General features: G+C 46.5%; 1 protein-coding gene across 1 annotated transcript in view; it reads right to left on the bottom strand.

Annotated features, from left to right (window-relative positions):
• Window positions 1-22977, bottom strand: part of LOC136639022 (uncharacterized) — a 69762-nt gene that overhangs the window by 41465 nt on the left and 5320 nt on the right. The window contains exons 2-12 of the mRNA XM_066613051.1: window positions 22717-22812; window positions 21467-21697; window positions 19770-19792; window positions 18576-18700; window positions 17644-17700; window positions 14486-15000; window positions 12170-12303; window positions 6478-7543; window positions 2908-3003; window positions 2043-2273; window positions 173-195 (exon numbers count right to left, since the gene is read on the bottom strand). Of these exons, the coding sequence (XP_066469148.1) occupies window positions 173-195; window positions 2043-2273; window positions 2908-3003; window positions 6478-7543; window positions 12170-12303; window positions 14486-15000; window positions 17644-17700; window positions 18576-18700; window positions 19770-19792; window positions 21467-21697; window positions 22717-22812 (2597 nt within the window). The remainder of the gene's footprint in view (window positions 1-172; window positions 196-2042; window positions 2274-2907; window positions 3004-6477; window positions 7544-12169; window positions 12304-14485; window positions 15001-17643; window positions 17701-18575; window positions 18701-19769; window positions 19793-21466; window positions 21698-22716; window positions 22813-22977) is intronic.

Below are 22977 nucleotides of genomic sequence, written 5' to 3' on the forward strand. Positions count from 1 at the left end.
GCCTGCCTTCAGTTTCCTCTGCTTCCAGGGAACCCAAAAGCTGGTCTGAGGGGGTCTGCTCAAGGAGAAAAGCAACAGGTGCAGCACTTGTCTTGACCCGCAGACCACAAATAGCTTGAGGAACCAATGTCATGGGGAGGGAGGGGGAAAAAGGAGAAATGCACACACATACCTGTTCATAGATTTTTTGATGTCCTAAAGGGGAAAAAGAAAAGAAGGTGCTAAGCCCCACAATGCTTTGCATCAGAAGTGCACTGAAGGTTAAAAGGGAGCCTGCCTCCACAAGCCCAGGTCAGGCTGTGGAGGACTCCAAGAGTGCTATCAAAGGCGTATGGGTGGAAGCTTTTTTCTAGCCTCTGGTGCTTTTAAGGCAGGGGGAAACAGCCTGCCCCACCCAAGTCACCCTCAGGCTCTTACCTGTGATCCTAGAGGTGGAACAGCTGATGTTTGCTCCAAGACAAGAGGTGGGGGGATGCTCCGGTTACACATGGGAGCCTTCGGGCCACGGTGCTCTCCCTGGCGCTGCAACTGTTTCTCTGAGGAGAAGGGCTGCCCTGGTTCTTTTAGCAGCCTTCTCCTCCCCAGACTGTCCCCCCACCATTCCTGCCCGTGAGCACGCTGGCTTTTAGCCCCTTTCAGGGCCTGCCCACTGGCCACAAGCGTCTCAACAGGAGCCGCCAGCTCCTTCCCTCAACCATGCCACCCATGAAGCCTCTAAGTGTGCTGTCTGGTAAGCACACTGCTTCACAGGCAAAAAGTGGGTGAACCCTACTATAGGCCCACAGAGGCAATTGCGCCCCGTTTTCAAGAGCCCAGGCCAGTAGGAGAGACCCCAATGGGGCCCCAGTCCCCCAGCCCAGGAACGCTGCATCTCTTCACCATCACCCATTGTGCCTCAGAGAGGCTCTCTGCACGACACAGGTTACCTAAAATCTTGTCCTTGTTGCTTGTGATCAGAGAGCTGGTTGCAAAATAATTAAAAAATGATTCTGTGCCAAGAGATCAAGTGCGCAGGAAGTGCTGCTCAATTTTTAAAACAAATCAGCCTCACATCCTTGGAATAGCTAGAAATGATGTTCACCACGGAGTGGACCACAGGAGGACCCTAAGGAGATCCCAGAAAATGCAGGCTTTTTCGCAGGCACAGACACCCAACAATCCCCTTTTGTTTTCCTTCAGAAAATCCCGCTTGTTCACCACTAAAACACGTTACTTCGGTTTATTTTCCCTGTATCCTTTACAGCATGCACTCAGCTTTATTCCAGAAGCTGAATTTAAGAGCGATCTCTATTCCAGCCCCATAACCACAGCAGCTCCCCAAGTACCCAAACACCCTTAAGAGAGAACCCATATTAACACAACTGTACGTACTAGAGGTCTGCATGGCAGCCATACCGATGTGTCCCGGCATGAACCTGAAGGAATGGGATCATCCAGGCCAGCTTCTCAACAGCCTTCAGGTCAGGCTGAAGGACCTGGAAGTACATCTGCCAACAGCAGAGTGCTATGGTGTCATAGCATTCCACAATGGGGAAGAGCTACAGGGTTCAACTGTTCTTTGCTGAACTCCAAGTGCTCCTCAAGAGGATGGGGTGAGCTAGAGGCCCTCATCTTTCTTTTCTGGAATTCCACATCACTGCACAATGGTGTGAAACTTTCTGGACAACGGAGCCCCCACTTCACTGGACTGGCTTTGGTTCTCAAGTGAGAAGACTGGTTGTCTAACAAGGGCCAGTATCAGCCCTGGACAACTGACGGGGATCCACATATCAAAGGGACCCTGATGTCATTACAGCCCATATCCCACTGCCCCCAAGATGGGCATTCCCCGCCAGTATCTAGCACACACAAAAAATCAAATGCTTTGCCAGTTCCAGAAGGGAAGAGCTAAATTTATCCTTGACCAATTGCAAATGTTGGCAAGGAAGGAACAACTCCCATATTCTGGTGCTTGGGGGGCTCCAAAGCCCGAGACCTTTAATCCATTGCCAGGCTGAAGTTCAGGCCCCACAGAGATCTATCTGCTTATAGTGAAATCTCACCTGCAAAAATTCACTTGCTGGCTGCTTACATTTCACCTCCATCTCAGCAATCACATCACCAAGACGGGAAAGCTCCTCTGAGAATTTGGAGACCATTTCTTCTTTTCGCTTCACTATCTCCTTATCTAATTCTTCTAGGCGGGCTAGTAGAAGTTGCTCCTGTTCTTTCAAAAACTTGTGCAGGCACTCAAATTCGGACACAATCTCTTCTCTCTCAGCTTGAACCTTTTCCTGTAATGATCATAAGCAAGATGTGAAGGAAGAATTGGGGAGCCCTTTCAAGGAGCATAAAAGACACCAAGTCATTACACTCTAACACATTTTTGGAGAACTTCCCCATCTTCCCCTGGCACTGCCTCCCTCCAACTTCATGTGGGCTGGAGATGCTGAAGAGCAGCACCCCACCTTCTTTAGTCCCTGGGCTTGGCAAAATGGCTAGCCTGCCTAGAGGGAGGATAAGTCTGCAAGGGGGCAGCAACAGGGATAGGAAACTGCTTAGAGGCCCCTTGAGGAGGGTTAGCCGGCTCAACCTATTATCTATGACAAGAGACCCATCCATGGAGAGAATGTATTGTAAGATGAAATCAGAATATTTGTTTACACTGTTAACTAGCTTTCACACAATCTCATTTTCCCTTCTGCAAATAATTACAAATATACTGACAATAAAACTTAAGTGCCAAGTCCACAAAGTAGCAGAAAACTTCTCTACTGTCAACTATAAACTGGAAAAGGGGGCAACTATAATTGGTAAAGAGGAAAGGGAATATTTAGAGATGAAGAGTGAGCTGGAACTCTAATGAGGGTGAAAAGCTTTCAAGTCCCATACCGCTAATGTTCATAGGCAGAGACTCTAGGCACCTACCATATATTCCTGAATTTTCTCCTCTCCAGACAGCTTCTGACTCCACAGAGAGTTCTTCTCCTGCTTCAGAATCTCTAGTTGTGTCTGAACCCGTTCCTGATTAAACAGAAATATAGGTTCAGTCCCGGCATTCCTGAGGGTTCCATTCCCAGAACGCAGGTGGATGGTAAAAATCGCATTAAAGCAAATCCATTTAAAAAATGTCCCTTTGCTAGGCAATTTAAAAACAGCTTTGCTGACCTTTGTGATGTAAGACAGTCATTAGGCAGACAATCCATCAATCAGTCTCTCTCCAGGTGCTTAGAAAGGCTTCACTCTGAGCCAGGGACTCCTCCCTTCACCCAGAGCTCAGTGCTGGGAAAGAATGCAAAGTGCTTGTCTTTCTTTCAGGTGCTCAGGAGGAAGGGAAGGGTTGCACGCCTTGGAGTGAAGCTGTTCTAAGTGCCTGGAGAGAGAATGATTGATTGATGGATTGTCATCTGGCTGCCCTCTCTTGCATTAATGAGGCTATTGTTTAACAACTTTTTTCCTTTCATTTAAAGGGCCCTTCTCATCCCATTGAGATAAAACCATGGATGAAAAATCCATGGATGATTAGGTTATACCTGTACTCACTTGAGGTGGAAGAAAGCCGGGTTGAAAGTAATAGCAGCAATGCAATCTAGCCCTCAAAGGGCAAATATATGCAAATATGCCCCACCTCCATTATTACTCAGCATATGTACAGCTTTTTAGAACAAATGTTTTTAAACAGCTGTTACATGATAAAGGGTTTCCACTCAATTAAAAATAAATCTATTGTCTTAAGACAATATACAATCTTACTGTCTTCTCTTTTACTTGCAGGGCTGAGTTAATAATAATTTGCATGCTTGTGGATTTGGAGAATAAGAAAAAGTTGGATTTAATAGAAAGGTCAAACTATATTGTATTAAATAAGAAATTTATGTCTATAGTGAAGATAGGTGGAAGTAATTTTGAGTTGTTTTGTTTTAGTTTATTTTACTTGTGTTGTAACTGTTTCTGTTATTAATAAACAGAAGTAAAAGTGGTTACATGACAAGAGAAATGCAAAAAAATTGTTCCTTATTCTAAAAGGGCTCACAACCTAAAAAGAAGCACAAGGGAGACAGCAAACACCCACAGGAAAAGACACTATGTCAAAATGAATACAGACAGTAAAACATAAGACCTGCTATTTTAAAAGATAATTCCTTACCCAGTTAGCAGGGGTAAAGTGTTACCACAAAAACTCTAAAAAAAAATTTGCACAAAAACTCTCAACCTAACCTGGGATAGCAAGCAGTTTGGTTTCAACAGTATTGCAGGACTGTGCAAACTCTGCACCAAAACACCAGTTTCAGCTTCCACACACTGAATGTTTAGTCATTTATATGCATTGCTGCAAATATACATAAATGTATATTCGCACATAATATATATTTAATATAAATGTTTATTAAATATAAATGTTTATTATTAATGTCTATTAAAATATAAATATAAACATAAAATATAAATGTTTAGTCATTTATATGCATTGCTGCAAATGCACATAAATGCATTTGCTTGTGTATTCACTTCTGCTAGGGGGCATGGGAAGAGACAAACCATACTGCTCAATAAACATGTCCCACTTCCTCCCCTGCCTGTTTGCTGTCCTGTTGAGTCCCTCTCTGGCTTCCAAAAGCCTTTAAAACTGGCTGCTTTCTTAACGGACACTTTAAACTTATTTTACCAATTTATGCATCTCAGCTTCTGAGGCTGTAGACAAAAAAAAAAAAAGGATTGTAAAAAGAGTACCAGCCAAAAGCCTTCATTGTTTGGTAGGCAGTTGTTCATGCCCTGGACCCAGCAGTACAGAGAGCAGGTTACACAATATTTTTGCCAAACACAGGAAAGCAGCAGGCTAAAACAGAGATCTGGTACAACAGCATTCAGCCCTCTGCTGGTTACTGTACTGAATCTGACAGCACAAACATTTCTTTTGAGGTTGCTAGGCACCTATGTTTACAACTCTGCTCCCCTGACAGTACAGCTGGTGCAATATTCTGTTAATACAAGGGACCAAAACACCCAGCTAAAAAAGAGACCAATAAAACAAACTTGCCAAGCCTTTTCTTGGAAGAAGGCCACAACCTGGAAAGCACCAGAGGCTGAACTGCCTTTAGATGCTTTCTCCAAGAAAAACCCAGAGTGACAAAACTCTGGCCACAATTTTCACCCAGGACACAAAAGCAACACCACATACTCCAATCACTCTAAGTAGAGGTGTTGTTTGTTTCCTGTAAGACAAGACTGCATCCTAAGTCTTACTAACACAACAGGCTGAATAAAGTAAACAACACCATTTCAAACAACTCTAAGGTCAAAATGAGCAATATGGAAGAAAATCAACACAAAACGCACACTGATAGGGCTCATGGAAGCAGAAGCTTCAATTATACAGGCCTAAAAAACCGAGGGTCAGAAAAGTTTTTCCCGAACTTTATGAATTTGGTTTGATATGAATTTGGGGTGCCGATTCCAAAAATGGCATCCGTTTTGTCCTATCGCGTCTAGTTTTGGAGACACTGCCTAACCTCTTTAGTGAATGATTCAAGCAGCTTCCATATGAGGAAGCCATGGTGTAGGCTTCCTCATGAAGAAGCTGCTTGAACCATTCACTAAAGAGGTTATGCAGTGTCTCCAAAACTAGATGCGATAGGGCAAAACGGATGCCATTTTTGGAATTGGCACCCCAAATATACCCAGGAACTGGTGTAATGTTTAAGGAAGCAAAATGTGTGTTGGCCTGTGTTATTAGCAGAAGAAACATGGGCTTGCAAGATGACTTCCTCTGCTTTCTCGGAGGTGCATTCCCAACTATTATCTCATCACAGCAGTAGCTTAAGTTTGTTGCTGTACTGCCTGTGCTACCATTTCCATTTCCTCTTCCTTGAGTTGGCAGTTCACACATCGCAACACTGAAGCACTTTGCAGCCACTTCAGAGCAAAGGTACAAATACAGTCCTGCCTTTATAAATACACTATTGATCTGGTACAACCTCGTGACAGGCAGAAGCTTTACAGGGGCCAATTTGGCAACACCCAGCTTGACACTGAAATGTACTCTAGAAAAACAATCCAAAATTATTCAGAAATTTTCTACACTTACTTACTCATCTGTAAGTCCAAAACATTCAAAATGGGCTCAACGGCACTTCCAGTATCACATGCAGCAGTAGAAACTATTTTCTTGTCACTGCTACCAGCTCTGTTCATATATGTGTGAACTTTAACATTAGAGGAATAAGTGGTATGTGTAAGAAAGGCGACTGTATAAAATTATGTGTAGGTGCAAACACATTGCAGACACACTGTATGCCGTTATATGCATACATTAGCGTTTCTCAACCAGTTGTGCTTGTACCACTGGTGGTGCTTGAAGTGATGTCCAGTGGTACCCACAGGACCCCCGCAGCCCTGCCACCTGGCAGCGAGACCAGTAACACCATGTGAAAAGCAGTAGTAGGAAACTACGCTTTCACACGCTCAAAAAATCCCTCCCATTCACCCTGAGCCTCTTACTGGTGTTTGTTGTGTCGTGTCCGACCTCTCAATCTGGAAGTAACTGGTGATGACATCTGTCCTCCTTACCCGGTAGTCCCGAGCCGCCCTCTCCACATGGAAGATGGTGTGTGCCCGGTGCTCCTGGGACCTATCGCAGTGTGCGCAGATGGGCGCCTGATCCTCCTCGCAGAAGAACTGGAGCACAGCCCCGTGTGTCTCGCACAGCTTCTCTCTCGTGTCCCCCGCGGGTCCCGAGGGCAATAACCCCCTTTTGGCTGTCACTATCGCAGCCGCCGCATATGCGGCCACCATGGCTGGCGAAGGAGAAGGTGACATCGGCGGTGGTGCCACCACCGGTGCCGGTGTCACCGGACGTGACGGTGTCGGTGGCGGAGAGGGGGTGGCCGCTCGCGCTGGTGTGGGTGCCGGCTCTGGAGGTGTCAGTGCCACAGTCACTGGCGTGGGTGCCGGGGCCACCGGGGGCGGTGTCACCACTACCGGTGCCGGCCCTGCTGCTGGCCCGGCCACCGGGGGCGCCACCGCCGCCACCTCCAGCCGCTGCCGCTTGGCCCTGTCAGCCCCCAGGTGGGCAAGGAGCGGCGGGGGCTTGAGGGGCCGCAGGCTGCGCTTGTGGGCGGTGGCGCCGCACTCGAGGCAGGAGATGTTGATCTTGGGCTCGGCCAGGCGCTGCCCGATGCAGGGCGTGCAGAAGTTGTGCCCGCAGGGGAGGCACACGGGGTCCGGGCAGTACACGCGGCACAGGGAGCACCACGTCTCGCTGGGGAAGCGCGGCCCGGCCGGGATCTCGGCGGGCGTCGTGCCGGGCGGGGGCGAGTCCGGCGGCGACGGGGGCGAGAGCGGCGCGTGCTGGGGGGGCAGCAGCGGCGGCGGCAGCGGGCCGCCCAGGCCCTGCGCGCCCCTCAGCCGGCTGCGCAGGAGCCGCTGCTGCAGGAGCTGCTCGGCAGACATGCCGCCTAAACCGCCGCCGCTCATGACGCCGCCCGCCCGCCGGCCTGCTGCAAGCGTGCGAGAGGCAGCGCGCGAGGACAACGGGCTGTGCCCTTCCTGCGAGCGCCGCGATTGGCTGAGCGGCGGACAGGAAGGGGCGGGGCAGGGGAAAAAGCACAAAGCGGAAGTGAGGCTCGACGGGGAGACGTTATTCGGGTAACCCTTTGCGCGCCGCATGGAATTCGTTTGAAAAAACGGAAAGGTGGGAACGTTCCGTTTCTCCCCTGCTCGCTCCACCCACCCTACGCAGCGCACGCACGGAACGCATGAGAAGGAACTTTGGGAAATGTAGTTCTAGTGGTGAGGTTAAGCTAGGGCTGTCTGACCAGCAGGCTTAATGTGCTTGCCCTTCCTGCACTGGACACCATGGCTGGACACCTGCAAAAGGGAGCGCCAGAGGGAGCTTCTTTTCCCCCTCGAACAACACCAGAACCAGGACAGCCACTCAGACTGAGTGTTGGGAGAGTCAGGACAGACAAAAGGAAATATTTCTTTACCCAGCGTGTGGTTAGTCTGTAGAACTCCTTGCCACAGGATGTGGATCCCAGGCTGCAGTCAGTCTGTGGAACTCCTTGCCACTGGATGTGGATCCCTATCACACAACACCAGAACCGGGGGACATCTATTAATATTGAGTGTTGGGAGAGTCAGGACAGAAAACAGGAAATATTTCTTTACCCAGTGTGCAGTTAGTTTGTCCTTGCCACAGGATGCAGATTCCAGGGTGCAATCAGTCTGTGGAATTCCTTGCCACCAAATGTGGTTCTGGCATCTGGCCTGGATGCCTTTAAAAAGGGTCAAATTTCTGGAGCAGGTCCATCGCAGGTAGCAAGCAGTGATGTGTATGTGCAACCTCCTGGTTTTAGAAGTGGGCTACCTCAGAATGCCAGATGCAGGGCAAGGCACCAGGATGCAGGTCTCTTGTTGTCTTGTGTGCTCCTTGAGGCATCTGGTGGGCCACTGTCAGATGGGCCTTGGCCTGATCCACTGGGCTCTTCTTATGTTCTGTTCTCTCACTTTTCCATCTCCAGAGCCCTTTACACTCCTAAAAGTAGTCTCAGGAAGTCCAGCCAGCACACATGCAGAGTCTTGAAGAGCCTCAGAGCACCAGCATATGCATGGACTAGCTCAGCATGGGGCAGATTTCAGACGCTTGTAGTGTGTTCATGGAGCCCCAGGGGTGCTAGGAGCACACCTGGAGAAATGCTGCCCTACATAATTTCAGGGCCAGGACATAGCTTTTAACAGAGATTGATTTGGCAATGGCCACTACTACATGCCTTGACTTACTATCTCTTTCACAGCCCAATCTCTTATAGTACCTGCTTACTCAGAAGTCTCATCATGTCCAATGCAGCTTACTTCCAAGAGTGACCAAAAAAACTGCAGCCTTAGCTTTGTGGTCAATTAGTAAATATATAGTGACATAGAATGACAATAGATCACTCTCTACACCTGCACTAGAGCTCCTTCTTGCATTTCTTTGCACATTTGGTGTGTGTCCTGCTAGCCCCATCTTTGTCTGGAACCAGTGAGCATTTATTTAATATCGGGTTGCAACCAGAAACCCACACCCTATCTTGGGAGACCATGTGTTCCACAAAGGCACCAGTGACTTCCCCCGCTAGCACTTCTTTACATGGTTCTTCTTCCTGGCCCTCTCACACAGCACTACCAGCTGTAGCAAGCAGGGCTCCAGTTTTGCCACACAATAGTACATTTTGTTATGGCAGCTATGCATTTTGATTACTGTAATAAGCTTTGGGGGCTGAAAAGCAGGGTTTATAAATATAATAAACAAACAGGCAAAGGCTAGGGAAGGCATAAGTGTCCTGAAATGTATGTATAGGAGAAGCAACTTGCAGTGGCTTCGTCCAATGTTTTTAAAAAGTCAGTACAGGCATCTGGGTTGTGATCTAGCAACCTTAGGCTGCAATCCTCACCACACTTTCCTGAGAGTAAGCCCCACTGAATAGGATTTACTTCTGAGTAGACCTGGTTAGGATTGTGCCCTTAGACAAATGGGAAGCTGGAACTTCAATTGCTAAGAATTTGGCTAACTTAGCACTTTCTATTCTGACTGGCAGCAGTTTCCAAGGTAGCGTCTTTTTTAATCACATGCTACATAAACCTTTAACTGGTGAGATACTGGGAATTGAACACAGAACCTTCTGCATGCAAAACATGTGTTCTACCATAGTGACAATAGAGGTATAATGAGGGAGTAGGGGCTGTGGAACTGGGCTGTTAACACCTTTGCTCCAAGTCCTTGTGACAGCAGCTCCTCCGTAAAATTGGGTGCTGACCATGGCCTGAATGGGACTGCTCCCTTAAGCCAAAATCCTTTTGCTTACCTGGTTTGTGGATCAGTTAAGTGCAGTAGCAATTCAACTTCTGTGTGTAACCTTTGACTCCTGGTTCTGCACCTCTGCTTCCTCTACCCATTAATTAGATTACAAACTTTTCCAGGATAGCAACATGTCCCTTTTAATTTGCAAATGATCACTATGGGCTGTGCACATGCTCTCAGCTGAAGTTAGAATGCAATCCTATACACCTTACCTGGGAGTAAATTCCATTAAACTCAAAACAATTTTTGAATAGACAAGCATAGGATTGCACTGTTATTCTAATAAAACTATGCAATCAATTCCATGATGCTGAGGAGAAACAGGAAGTTAATCCTTAGCTCTCAGTATGCACCAACAATCTCTGTCCTTAGATTAGCAAAAGGCTTTAAAGTTCTATGAATCAGCAAAAGGGCCAGCAGATCAGTTTAGAGCTGGACTTTGACCTGAGGGACTCAAGTTCAAATCCTTGCTGAGGCCCATGTCCAGGCCACTCCTTGGAAGGAGGCAACAGCATTTTTATTAGAGTTTGCATGTTGGATAGATCTTTCTTCAAGGCTTGGCTGACTTGTTTGGGCTGCTCTGAGACATCCCCACCACAGCCTGCTAGCCCTGCCACACTGACCCTCAGGCTTCTCCTGGCCACCTTCAACGTCATTATGAGGTGTGTGTTTGCTGGGTTCCCTACAGCTACATGAGCTCTCTGCTGATCAAATGCCCAAAGTGTGTCCCGCGCCCCCGCCCACCCGCATTGGTGGAAGTTGAGGAGGTGATGGACATTTCCTGCAGACATCCTCTGCCTCCATTGCTGTCTGAGTGGTGTTATGTTGCCAACTGAGGGCCCAATCCTATCCAACTTTCCAGCGCTGGTGCAACTGCAATGTAGCCCCTAGGCAAGGGAGCAAATGTTCCCTTACCTTATGGAGGCTTTCATAACTACCCTTCCACTACAGGATGCAGTGCACACCCCATTGGTATGGCTACACCAGGGCTGGAAAGTTGGATAGGATTGGGCCCTGAATTGTGTACACAGGAGTATTGTGACAGTGGTGATCAGAGAGGTTGTACTAAGGCACCTTATTTCTCTGATGACATCATTGCTCTCTGTAGGGAAGTGTTCCACAAATTCCCTCAAAAAGAAACTAATATTGGGGCACAGAACATCCCAAAACATCTCGTCTCTCATTTTTTTAAAAAACCACCCTAAAATATAATATGCAATTTCTTAGCCCTTGGAGGTACAAATTGTCTTGAAAGAGTGAGGACAATGCCTAGCAAAATCTCCAAAGGAGCAAAAGAAGGGAAAAAAAATATGGGATTGAGTAGGATTTTTCCAGTGATGAGTATAAGAAGAAAACAACAAGCCAGGATGGGTATATACAGCCTTCAGGTTTTAGAGATAACCTATCTCTGGATGCCAGATTCAACAAAGTGGTAACAGGATATATGCACCTTGTTTGTCTTGAGTGCTCCCTGAGGAATCTGGAAGCTGGAGTAGATGCACCCTTGGGCCCTGATTCTCTCTGATATGTGCAGAGCCTGAGGAAAAAAAAAATACTGGGAACTTGCAACAGACAGGCAATATAGCAGAGGGGAAAAAAACCAGAAGAGGAAACATTATTATTTTATGTATTTATTTAAAATTTTTTAACCCCACATTCCTTCCTTCTGTACGTTGGTCCAGGCAGCTTACATTAAAAACATAAAGAGAAACAAAATAGCAGCAGCAGATACATTGGGAGGGTCACAGGAACTAAACAATAAGGAACAGTAAATTACAGAAAGCCAAATGTAGTAACACACTTTTCAGCAGGCACCAGAAGGTGTGCTCACCTTACCTCCTGAAGGAGGGAGTTACACAACCCGACCACCATCACAGTGAAGACACTTTCCCAGGTTACCGCCAGACGTAGTTCCGTCAATGGTCAAACACATAATGGAGCCCTTTCTGATGACATCAGAGAGTAGCCAGTTTCATGTGGGGGAGAGTTGTCCTTCAGATACTCTGGTCAGGTCCAGAAACATTCCTAAGCTGCAAACCTATTCTTTTAAGAGGAGTGGAAGCCCTTCCAGAATCCGCCGACAATCTATAGCCTGCATCCCACATAGTATTAACAAAAGCACCTCTGTCTTGTTCAGATTTAATTTCAACTTGCTCACCCTCATGCAACCACTACTGGCTCCAGAAACAATTCTGGATGCTCATAGTCTCCCTGTTATCAGATGGAACTGAGATACAAAGCCAAGTGCCACCTTTCCCTTCTGCAGCAGTTTCATGTAAACAACATGGGGGACAGACGTGAACCCACAAAGGCTAACAGCCAAGGGGTTCAGCAGGTACCTTCCAATACTACCTTCTACAGCGGTCTCCAAACTGGAGACTGCTGCACTCCAGGAAAGGCTTCCCCGGGGAAGCTCCATTGGGGAGCCGCTGTTCCACTCCGCCAATCTCCCAGGCAGCCGCGTCTGGCTGCTGGGGCGACAGAACCTGGAAGCGGCTGGCAGAGGTTGGTGACACAGAACAGTGGCTCTCTGGTGGAATGGTAAGCTCCATTCACCCGGGGGATGGATCCAGCCATGTACTGGATCTGGCCCATGGGCTGGAGTATAGAGAGCCCTGTTCTAGAATCTAGCCTTCAAGAACTGGAGCCACTACAAAACAATACCCCCAAGTCCAGAAGGAAACCATGGTATTGAACGCTACTGAGGAGTCCAGCAGAACCAACGGGGATGTACCACCACTGTCGAGGCTCTAGCCTAGGACATCAACCAAGGTGACCAAGATTATTTATGTATGAGAAAATCAAATGAAATGTGTCCAGATAATCAGTGTTATCAAGAAACCTTCTGGAGTGAGGTCACCACTACACCCTGCCCCCAAACTATCTGGTAATTCTCCAATGCAGTGGAGTCAAGGAAAGGCTTGAGTTACCCTCCCAACCATGTCCAACCAGGCATGCCAAATCAGCACCCTCATCCAGAATTAAATAATGGATAAAAGCGGTCTTACTGTTAACCAACCTGGCATTTAAAAGCAGCAGCTTCAGACGAAAAGGAAGAGCACAGAGATCAGCTGGCTGGGAGAAGGACCAGAAAGAGAAATAGTAACTGCCTAGATGAGCATTTCTAAACCAGTGGTACTTGAGGTTGATGTCCAGTTATACTCACGGGACTCTCACGCCCCTATCGCCTGATAGTGAGACCAGCGATGCGACAAGCAGTGGTATACTCAGCAGGCAGAGCTCCAGTGTGCACTTTTTGCATGCTCAAAAAAAGCCCTCCCATCTGCCCTGAGCCTCTTACTGGTGTTTGTTGCATTGCATCTACCCTCCCAATCCAAAAGTAACTGGCAATGACATCACTGCCAGATACCTCTGGTGGTACTTCCAATAGGTGAACCATGTGAAGTGGTATGGTGGGGGACAAACGCTGAGAAACTGCTGGCCTAGACCCCTTTTTTCTGTAAGGGCACTTCCCTCTCTCTGCCTTCCTTCCCATTGCCCATCACGGCATTAATGGGGGCATCCCATTTCCTCTCTCTCTTCCCTTATTAAGCAAACACAATTTACAAACCAATCCACTCCAAAGCAGCCAAATATAATTCCAGAAAACAACCAGAGAGAATGTGCAGCCACACAGCCCTTTCACAATCCATTCAGAAAGTAGGGAGAAAAGCATGTTTAGTTGCTGCCCCTGTCGCTGCCCCACTCGTACCTAGGTCTGGCTTGACCTAAAAAGTGCTAGCCACTTCCAAGTACCCTAAACCTTCCTACCCCATTCCCCAGTGTCCTGGCTCACCACAGTTGGGTCAAGGGATAAGGAACATGGTGCTCACACCCTCATTTGAATTATGGATACAGGAAATGGGTCCTGAATGGTGACCACTATGGTATCAGCCCATTGCAGGCTGCCTGCCGCTTACATCAGGTTTGGGGAAAAATTACTAAGGAGAAAGAACAATTTTGAAAAGACATGGGTAACCGAAATGTGAAATAAAGTACCAATTGCTAATACCACGATCTTAAATGTTTAAGGTGGAACTAAAGTCCATTGAAACAGATCAGACTTATTTTTAAAGGTCAAAATAAAAATACTTTAAATTTGTGGTTTGCCTTTGTGTGCTTTCTCTTAAAAACACTAAATGTCAGCCACAGTGGGGGAGATTTTTGTTGGGCATACAGCATGAAGGGAAAGGGTTAAATACCCCTTCCTATGCACCATGGTTTCCATCTGATTGTCCATGCCTGCTTGTCCCCCAGATGCTATTCAAATAAATACACATGCAAGGGAAAACTGCATGTTTAAAGTAGTTTGGCCCTAAATATGTGCAAGTTATGTAAAGGACGTTAGCTGAATTAATGTAAGATCCAAGTGAGAAATATAGAAATATATTAACATTCAGCTTGCAACTAAATATTGATGATCTCAGAAGACTGTCTCTTTCCAATTAGGTATGCACACTCAATGTTCAAAAAAGCCAACAATGGGATGTTGCTGGGATGGGAAGAACCTTGCCAGGTGATGTCCCAGAGCAAATCCACTTTTACTTAACTTGAAAGCTGGAAGCCAGTGCCAAAAATTTTAAATCCTGTGCCAGTCATGAGATTCCACAGAAAATTATGCATGGGTGGAATTACAGGAGACCAACGTGTACTGTAGACAGTTTTTCAAGGACACATTTTAAGCTCTGTAGTTAGACCCCACACTTTGAAGAAAGGACAGATTTTTTCCCCACAAAAATTAGCTGACTGGAAAATAAAAATAAGGGACATATAATCAGCATTGAAAAATGCCACCCAACCCCTCTCGTAATGAACAAAGACTTGGATTCTTTCTGGGGCTTCGTCTAGGGTCAGGCGGGTATCAGTATAAGTGAACGGCTTGTACTCATCCCCACTGAGCCCCAAAGCCCAAATCCCTGCGTCAGGGTTTGCCATGATGGGTCCCTTCCTCTTCACAGACTCCCTGGCGACACCCACAGCCCAATTTTGCCCGTCACCCACTTCCACCTCCCAGTAGTGGACCCCTGAGGAGATTCTCTCACAGCCCAGCAGGAGGAGAGTGGAGTCAAATCTCTCGGGATTGTTGGGCAGTTGCTGAAGGATGGTTCCGCGCTTCACACTTTTCTTGTCTTCACTCACCACAAGGAGGGGATGAGCCGTGTTGTGATCAAGAGTAATGCTTACTGAGGAGACAAAAAAAAGAAAAAGTGACTGGGGATGTCAACCACAAGGAAATCCCAAGACTTTATGAGCTGATGCAAAACAGAATGGAATAAGGGTAAAAATGAAGAGAGAGAGGGCAAGAGAATTATCCTGGCTAGGCCTCCATTTCTACTGTCCAGGCTGCCTAGCAATCTGAAAGACAAACCAGACATGACTTTAATCACATCTTTGGCCTGGAAGACTTACCTTAGATACTCATCTATACTATAGGTGAAATTTTTGCCAAGTAATCAAGCTCCAAATATCACTTCTCCTTATCTCCGGGTCAATCAGAGGGCAGAGCCTTTCCACTCTGAACAGCTTCCTTTCTCAGTTGAGCTCCCCTTAGGCAGGCACCTCCTTAGCTGCTATAGTCACTTTCCTGGGACTTCTCCAGCCAAAGTTAACCTTTTATTCTCCTTCCTTCTGCTGCAGCCTGGTTCTGCTTGGCAAATGCTTGCAAAGCAGGTCTGTTTTCGGAAACACCGGGATGGGATCCTCCTTCCCAGGCTACAATTCAGTGCACCGTTATTTAAGAATAACACCCATGGAAAGCAGTGGGTCTACTTCTGAGTAAAAAGGGTTGCAAATATCTCATCTCTCTGTTGTGAACTGAATTGAACACTCTCAGTTATGTGTTATGTTGGATGTTGGATGTAGAGCTTCTGGCTTAACACACTAAACACCTTAAAGGTGGATTTCTCATGGTTCTCCTCATGTCCACCTTAAAGGTGGATTTGATTACTGGATCACCTGCAGTGGTTCCCAACCTTTCACTTGCATATCCCTTGGCAGCCCATTTCCATAAATTGTACCTTTCATATTAGCAAAATGTTTGTAGTAATACAAGCCCGCATCTCCTCTCTATGAAAACCCAGACTTCATGTATTCATCACAGTGTTTTCTCTTTTTATCTGTTTGAGGAACAGAAGACTCTGCCTTTGCACTGTTTTGCACCAGACGTGTGCTGAGAAATTCTGGGTGATTGATCACTTTCCATATTATGTTTCAGCCTTTTTACTGTGCTGGTTTTCAATCACTGGTTCATAGATGAATTGATGACCAAAAACTAGTTATTGGTGGGGCTTTCACAGCCAACTAGCTCCCTCCCTTCCTGCCTTGCTGGTCCTTGCAAGGCATTCCTGCTTTGCAAGGCATTCTGGAGCATGACCTGCCTTTTCCTGCCATTATGCAATTCTTTTTCAAGTACTCCTAAAGGTCCTGTTGAGTGTCCCTGGGAGTACATGAATACCAGGTTGGGAACCACTGTTTTACTGGCATGTAGTTTACAGTGCACTTACTCTGATAGTGTTTACAAAAAAGTGGTGAAGACCAGAATTTTAAAAAGAATAAAAATGTATCTTATGATCTTTTACTATGTTTTTAATAAATTAGAGATTACAGTTCTTAGGTAACAATTAGTGGTAGATTATTTTTCAGTATCTGGCCTTGGGCAAAATCAGACAAAACTATAGTCAGACACCCCTCTAAGTTTAACCCCGGACTTATCCGAGGGTCATAGAAAATTCCATGATTGTTGGCTCAAAACCTGCCAGCGACTTATCTGTAGGGTCGACTTGTGGGTGGGTGTCTGCGGTGCTTTTCCTTGTGTGAATAGCAGATGGGACCCAGTTCACCCCCTGGCATGATCAACTATTCCCCCTGCACAAGTGCAATTTGCCTTGGAACAAAAGCTCCCAGGGCAAATACAGTGTGCAAGGGGGGAGGGAAGAGACATCCATCCAGATAGGGACCACACCAAGAAGGGAAGTTTTAAGTCCACTGTCACTCATCACAGCCACAATAGAGCCCTTCTCCCCCAATGCACTACTTACATAAGAAAAAAACAAGTATGCCATGACCAGTAACATCATTAAAGTCATAGCTAGCCTGACCTTTAGCCCATGAGACACTGGGTATCCAGCGCCAACTCTTGAGAGGAGGGTGGTTGCATCCAGGCCACTAATGTGCCTGGGTGCACTGTAAAAGACTCCATCCATGAAACCCGTCTTCAGGGGCAGAACAACGGCCAAAATGGTGTGATCAGAGAGCTTTGTGCCCAATCTGAGCAGACTGAAACTGATGGGAACAGCACCACAGGAGTTGAGAGGTTGCCTGGACAGCAATGCTTCTGTGACTGCTGCCCACCTATAAGAAGGTGCAAAGCAACCAAGGGACGAATGGTGCCAGCACAGACAGTGATGAGAAAAGCCAAAATGGGCTGCTTCCATTTCCTTTGTCCTACACCCAAGACCACCTGGAGTCCAGCGAAGGCTTCAGGAATCCCAAAATGCAGATAGCATCTTGAAACTCCAGTAACTTGGCAACAGCCAAGACCTCCTCGGCTTACTTTCTCCCACCCCAAGGACCTGAGCCCCAGTGTTGCATAGCAACAAATTTATTCCATCCTCTGACTGGGAATAGGGGGAGTCAGGTAAAAAGTAAGTAAGGTGAAAAAAGCACCTCCCTTTTTCCTGTGCAATGCTTCCCCTACTGGATAGAGTCATCATTCCCATCATCCTTCACCGTGCCATGCAAAGCTAGTCCTGGGAGTTTTACGGGAAGGAAACATGGGGCTCTGATCTTCTCAGGAGGTGACTATCCTAACAAAGAAGCAAACTCACCGTGTTTAGCCGACGTTTCCATTGACCTTGCTTTTGCCAATTCAGATATCATAGTCTCTAGAGGGAGACAGGAGAAGAATACAGGAGAATTCTAGCTGCTAGAGGGGAAAGCTGTGTTTCAAAACACTGAGATTTTCTGAAAAAATATATCAGTGTGTTCAATATATCTATATCAGCTATGAACAAAATGACTGTAAGCAAATGGAACAAACTTCAGATAAGCCAAAGAAAAGGAGAGATGTGTCAAGATAATGGGTTTGCAAAACAGAGGGATCATATGCTGCTCTGCTCAATTCATCCTTCTGTAGCCCTGTACCCGCTTTGGCCAAAATACTCTACTTCACTCTGTGCTCCTGACTGCCCTAATCTTTTACTTTCAACCATTCAAGTTTTTGTTAAGATTATTATTTTATCTTATTCTGCATACAAAAATTGTACTTCTTGGAAGCAACCTTCCCAAACCCCTTCCTTTTCCCCAAAAACAGTACCACAAGAGTATTCTTCAGTATTTTGAGAGGCCATAATACTTATTATATACATAATACTCAAGTGCCAAAAGACAAGACACAGTACATACACAAAATTAATGCCAACAGTCTTGGTCTGCCACCTTGTAAGTTAAAGGAACAGGTATGAAAAAAGAGAAAGATAAAACAATGAAGGCAGTGGTGTAGCTAGAGGGGGTTCAAAGAACTCAATTTTACAGAGAGCCTCACTGCAGCATGCAAACAGCCCATCCCCTTTGAAGCCATTCTGGGATGTAGGAGCAGAACAGCCTCCTACATCCCAGAATGGCTCTGAAGGGGACAGGAAGAGGCCACTTGCACGCTGTGGTGAAGCTCCCTGCAAAGTTTAGTGCTTTGCACCCCCTCTAGCTATGCCACTGAATGCAGGAAGAAGAGTCCATAGTTGTTATTTGCCCTTCTTGTTACCTCGACATTTCTCCAGAGCCTCCTTGATAACGACATTTTTCAAACTGAAATGCCCAAGTTTTTTTTCCAGATCTGTTGGAGAGGAAGAAGCTTCTGCTAATGGGAGCGCCTGTCCCTGCTTACATCTAGAATGGAAAGCAGGTAACTATGATATTGTAGCTTTAGCATAAACTTCCTAAAATAGCATTTACAGCCCAGTGCTAACCTGCGCCGATGCAGCATGGCAGATCCAGGTAAGGGAACATTTATGCCCTCACCCAGTGTAAGGCCTGCTCAACAGGGCCTGGATCTGTGCCTGCTAAATAGCGGGCAAAAGTCTGAGCTGCCCAGTTTTCAGGATTTACAGGACCAGGAAGGGGGGCAGGATTTGGTGTGTGCCAGCATGCCCCCTCCCTGCTCCATTACACCCCCTTCCCTTGTGCTACTTGGAGCAGCTCTTACATGCTCTGGAGTGCATTTCCTCCAGATCTGGTGCCAGCAGGAGAGTGCAGGCCTTCCTGCTGATGTTCCTAAGTGCTAGGCCAATGTTTTTCAACCTTGGGGTCATGACCAATGGGGTCGTGTAGCCTTAGTTGTGAGGTCAGGACAACTTATGGGAATGAAAAGGGTTGAAGACTACTGGAATACCCAGGAGATTGTGTCCCGGTCCAGTTCAGGTTCTTAGCGATTGTGCTAAAATAGCTGTCACTACTGCCAGGCTTCATGGTACCCTTTTTTGCCCTCTCTAATAAAATATTTGGTTACAGTGGGAAGGCATATAGGGGTTACAGTTCTGGAAGGGCTTGACAGGGGCAGAGAGTGGGTGGATAGAGTTCCAGGAGGGGGTAGGATTGATGGTTGGTCCTCAGTCTCTTACTTTAATTTATTTATTGAAGTCATGGCATGAAAATGGTTGAAGACCACTGTGCTAGGCTGTCACAATGTGCTTTACAGCATGTTTGTGACAGCTAGGCTGACGCAGCAGTTGCTGCACCAGTGCAACACAGTCGTGCTGTTAATTTCTAAATGTTTTTACCCATGCATGAAGGGCTTGAAATCTGCTGTCTGTGAGCCCCCTTCCAAACTAATGGCTAAGATGCTGCGATAGCACCCCATGTTCATGAACATTTTCACTGCTGATGAGAATCTAGACTACACTTCAGCATTGTTTCCTACCACATGGAGAGTAATGAAGTCTTTAAAGGGACTACTTACTTGTCCAAAACGTTTCTGATATTCTTTGTAGGAAGGGGGGAGAGGGCAAAGAGAAAGAAAGTCAGTCACACATTGGTTATGCCAGAAATATCACCAAAAGGCTCATGAATATTTATTTAGAAGATGTCTACCCTGGCTTTCCCCAGTGGTGTTCAACATCAGTCTCAGTAATACATAGAGAAATAATGTATAAATGTAACAGTTTTAATCATGCAAAGATATAAAGCAAAAAAAAAAAATGCATCCAATAAAATAGCAGCAGTAGCACAACCCTGTAGATGGCAAAATACACAACACACAAAATTAAAAAATCAGCAGTGACATAAAAGCAGTGAAAAGCAAAAAAAAAACCCAGCGTTAAAAGCAACCACTAACACTGCAACCGCTGTCTGGGGCGCCCAGCCTCGGTGGCACCGAGAACGGCTGCAGCCGGATCCTGTGCGCCCCAGGCTACCGCAGGAGGCATCTCGGGAGAAGGGGATTTTTCATCCCCTTCTCCTGCGTAAGGTAAGCAGCCCCACAATGGGGCTACTCACTTAGGGCGCCGAGCCCTCCACAGGCGCCTTGGACCCGCCTCCCTCCCTCCCTCCATCACACCTCCCGCCCGCCCCTGCCCTCTCCCTATCACACCTCCCTCCACCCGCCCCCCCACGGCCTCCCCCCTCCCTGGAACGCCTCCTCCCCGCCCCGCTTACCGTGCCAAGGCTCGGCAGTCCATGAGACCACTGAGCCACTGGAGGCTGGCACTGGGCTAGCATGGGCGACAGCCCGGCACTAAGGCTCGCAAATGTGCCTTATGGCACATTTGCAACAATGTGCAGCAGCACAGAGCCGCAGTACTGAGCCCAGGACTGGGCTCTAAAATGGTAAGTAAGAACTGGATTCAATTAGAACCCTCCCAACATAATTAAAATGCTATTCTAAAGAAAAAAAGTCATTAATCCCTGCTAGAAGAGGAGGCAGTTCTTAAATCATCAGGGAGGTAGTTCCACTATTGCGGTGCAACCACAGAGAAGACCGTTTCTTGCAGCCACCCCTTTCACTTCCAATAGGTTAGACCTATAATACAGTCAAGCAGAGTTTTGAACTAGAACCGGGTCCAAATCCCACCCCAGTCACAGAATCATTGGGTAGCTTTGGAAATGACCTGCAAGCTTCCGGCCAAATAAAGAAGGAATGTACGATTACCTAACTTGCAAGGCTGGGTTTAACAAACATAACACTTCCAGGATACCTTGAAGCTTCCCTTTTTGTTGCTTTTGACACAGTTCAAACAAGTGACTGCAGCACAATAATATGATATAGGTGGGGCCTCATTATCTGCAAGGGGTTTTCATGCCCCCCCCCATGGATATCAGAAACCGTGGCTAAGCAAACCTGAGGTTTTGGCTCCTTAAAACCTCCAAGCACAGCTCTGGTCACCTCCAGACAGCTTTCTGAAGTCCGGAGAGAATGCACGCATCCACCCATGGTATCTGTGGACCTCTGGAGGCAACCAGAGCACAGCTCCAGTTACCTTCGGAGAGTTCAGGTTGAGCCAAGTCTGGCTCAATGAGGGCTAAGCCAGACCCACATAAAGAAAATCTGTGGACAGGTCTCATCTGTTTGTCTTTACTGAAAGTGCAGTTTCCTGAATTTTGGGCTTTAGTGCTAAAGCACAGGAACCAACAAAACAGGAAGCCCCCGGACAGCCTCACCTGCAGGAATTCACTTGCGGGCTTCTCACACGTCTCCTCCGTTTCATGGATTAGGGCATCGAGGTGTGCAATCTCCGCAGACAGTTTGGTAACTACTCCATCCCTCCTCTGTACAATCTCCTTGTCAAACTTTTTCAGCATGATAATCAGAAATCGCTCAATCTTCTCCAGAAATTCATGTATCTGATTAAATTCAGCTTCTACTTTCTGCTTCTCAGTTTGTATATCATCCTGTAATTAATAGGAAACAGATAAGGCCAGAGGGAAGTAAAAAAATCTCAGATGCTCTTAAGTTAGTAGTCAAACCAAGTCTGGGCAATTTAGGGCGCAATCCTAACCCCTTAAATCAGTGCTTTCCAGCACTGACATAAGGGCAATGCAGCTCCAAGGTAAAAGAACAAACATTCCCTTACTTTGAGGAGGCCTCTGTGAGTGACACACAACTGCAGGATGCAGTGCATGTACCATTGGCACTGCTATGCCAGTGCTGGAAAGCACTGACGTAAGGGGTTAGGATTGCACCCTTAGTTAAAGAGTAAGGGCGCAATCCTAACCCCTTATGTGCAATCCTAACCCCCTTACCTTGCCTTTATGTCAGTGCTGGAAAGCACTAACATAAGGGGTTAGGACTGCACCCTAAGTAGCATACATGGGTGCTCAGTAATGCGTGTGTATATTATTTATTACATTTACACTCTGCTTTTGCGTGGGGCTTTTTGGGATCCCCCATATAAATGTCTGATCAGGCTTACATCTACTGGACTTTAAGCCCAATCCTATGCATGTCTACTCAAAGGTAAGTCCCATTAGAGTCAATGGGACTTACTCCCAGGAAAGTGTGGATACGATTGGGCTGTTTGGAAGCACTGCAACATAAGATGCTGCCAGACCAGTCAGTAGACCTGACCGTGTGACTTTTTGAACAGTTTTGTTTTTTGGGAGGAGGGCAGGGTAGGAGAAGAAAAGGGAGAAATATCTACCAGAGCACAATGAAATCTCAAACTAGTCTGGGAAACAGAGCAGTATTAAAGATTAAGGCTATAATCCTATATACACACTTACCTCTGTGAGGCTTACTTCTAAGTAGACACGCATAGGACTGTGGTGTTAGTCACATCACAGTATCAACAAGCCTAATGGACTGACCTTAACCATTAACAGAATAATAGTGCCCTATGAATAAATTATAATATGAATAAACCTGGATCTAAGGCACAAAGACACTCCTCCATCAACAGACAAACAGGTACCTGATCAGCCTGGCTTCTGCACTCCAAGTCTTCCTTTGATTCCTTCAGCTTGTCTCGTCTTTCCTTCAGAGCTTTCAGTTGGGCAGCAACTTGTTGCTGAGCACAAACAAAAGACACATTTGGAAGGCATTTAGGAATCAGATGTTTAGTGAGAGCCACTGTCTATTAAGAAAACTTGCAGTCCAATACTGTGTATATTTACTCAGAAATATGACCTGCAGGGTTCAGCGGGATTTACTCTCAGTGACAGGACCACTGCAT

Source organism: Tiliqua scincoides, chromosome 2 (assembly GCF_035046505.1).
Source record: "Tiliqua scincoides isolate rTilSci1 chromosome 2, rTilSci1.hap2, whole genome shotgun sequence".
Taxonomy (NCBI): Eukaryota; Metazoa; Chordata; class Lepidosauria; order Squamata; family Scincidae; genus Tiliqua; species Tiliqua scincoides.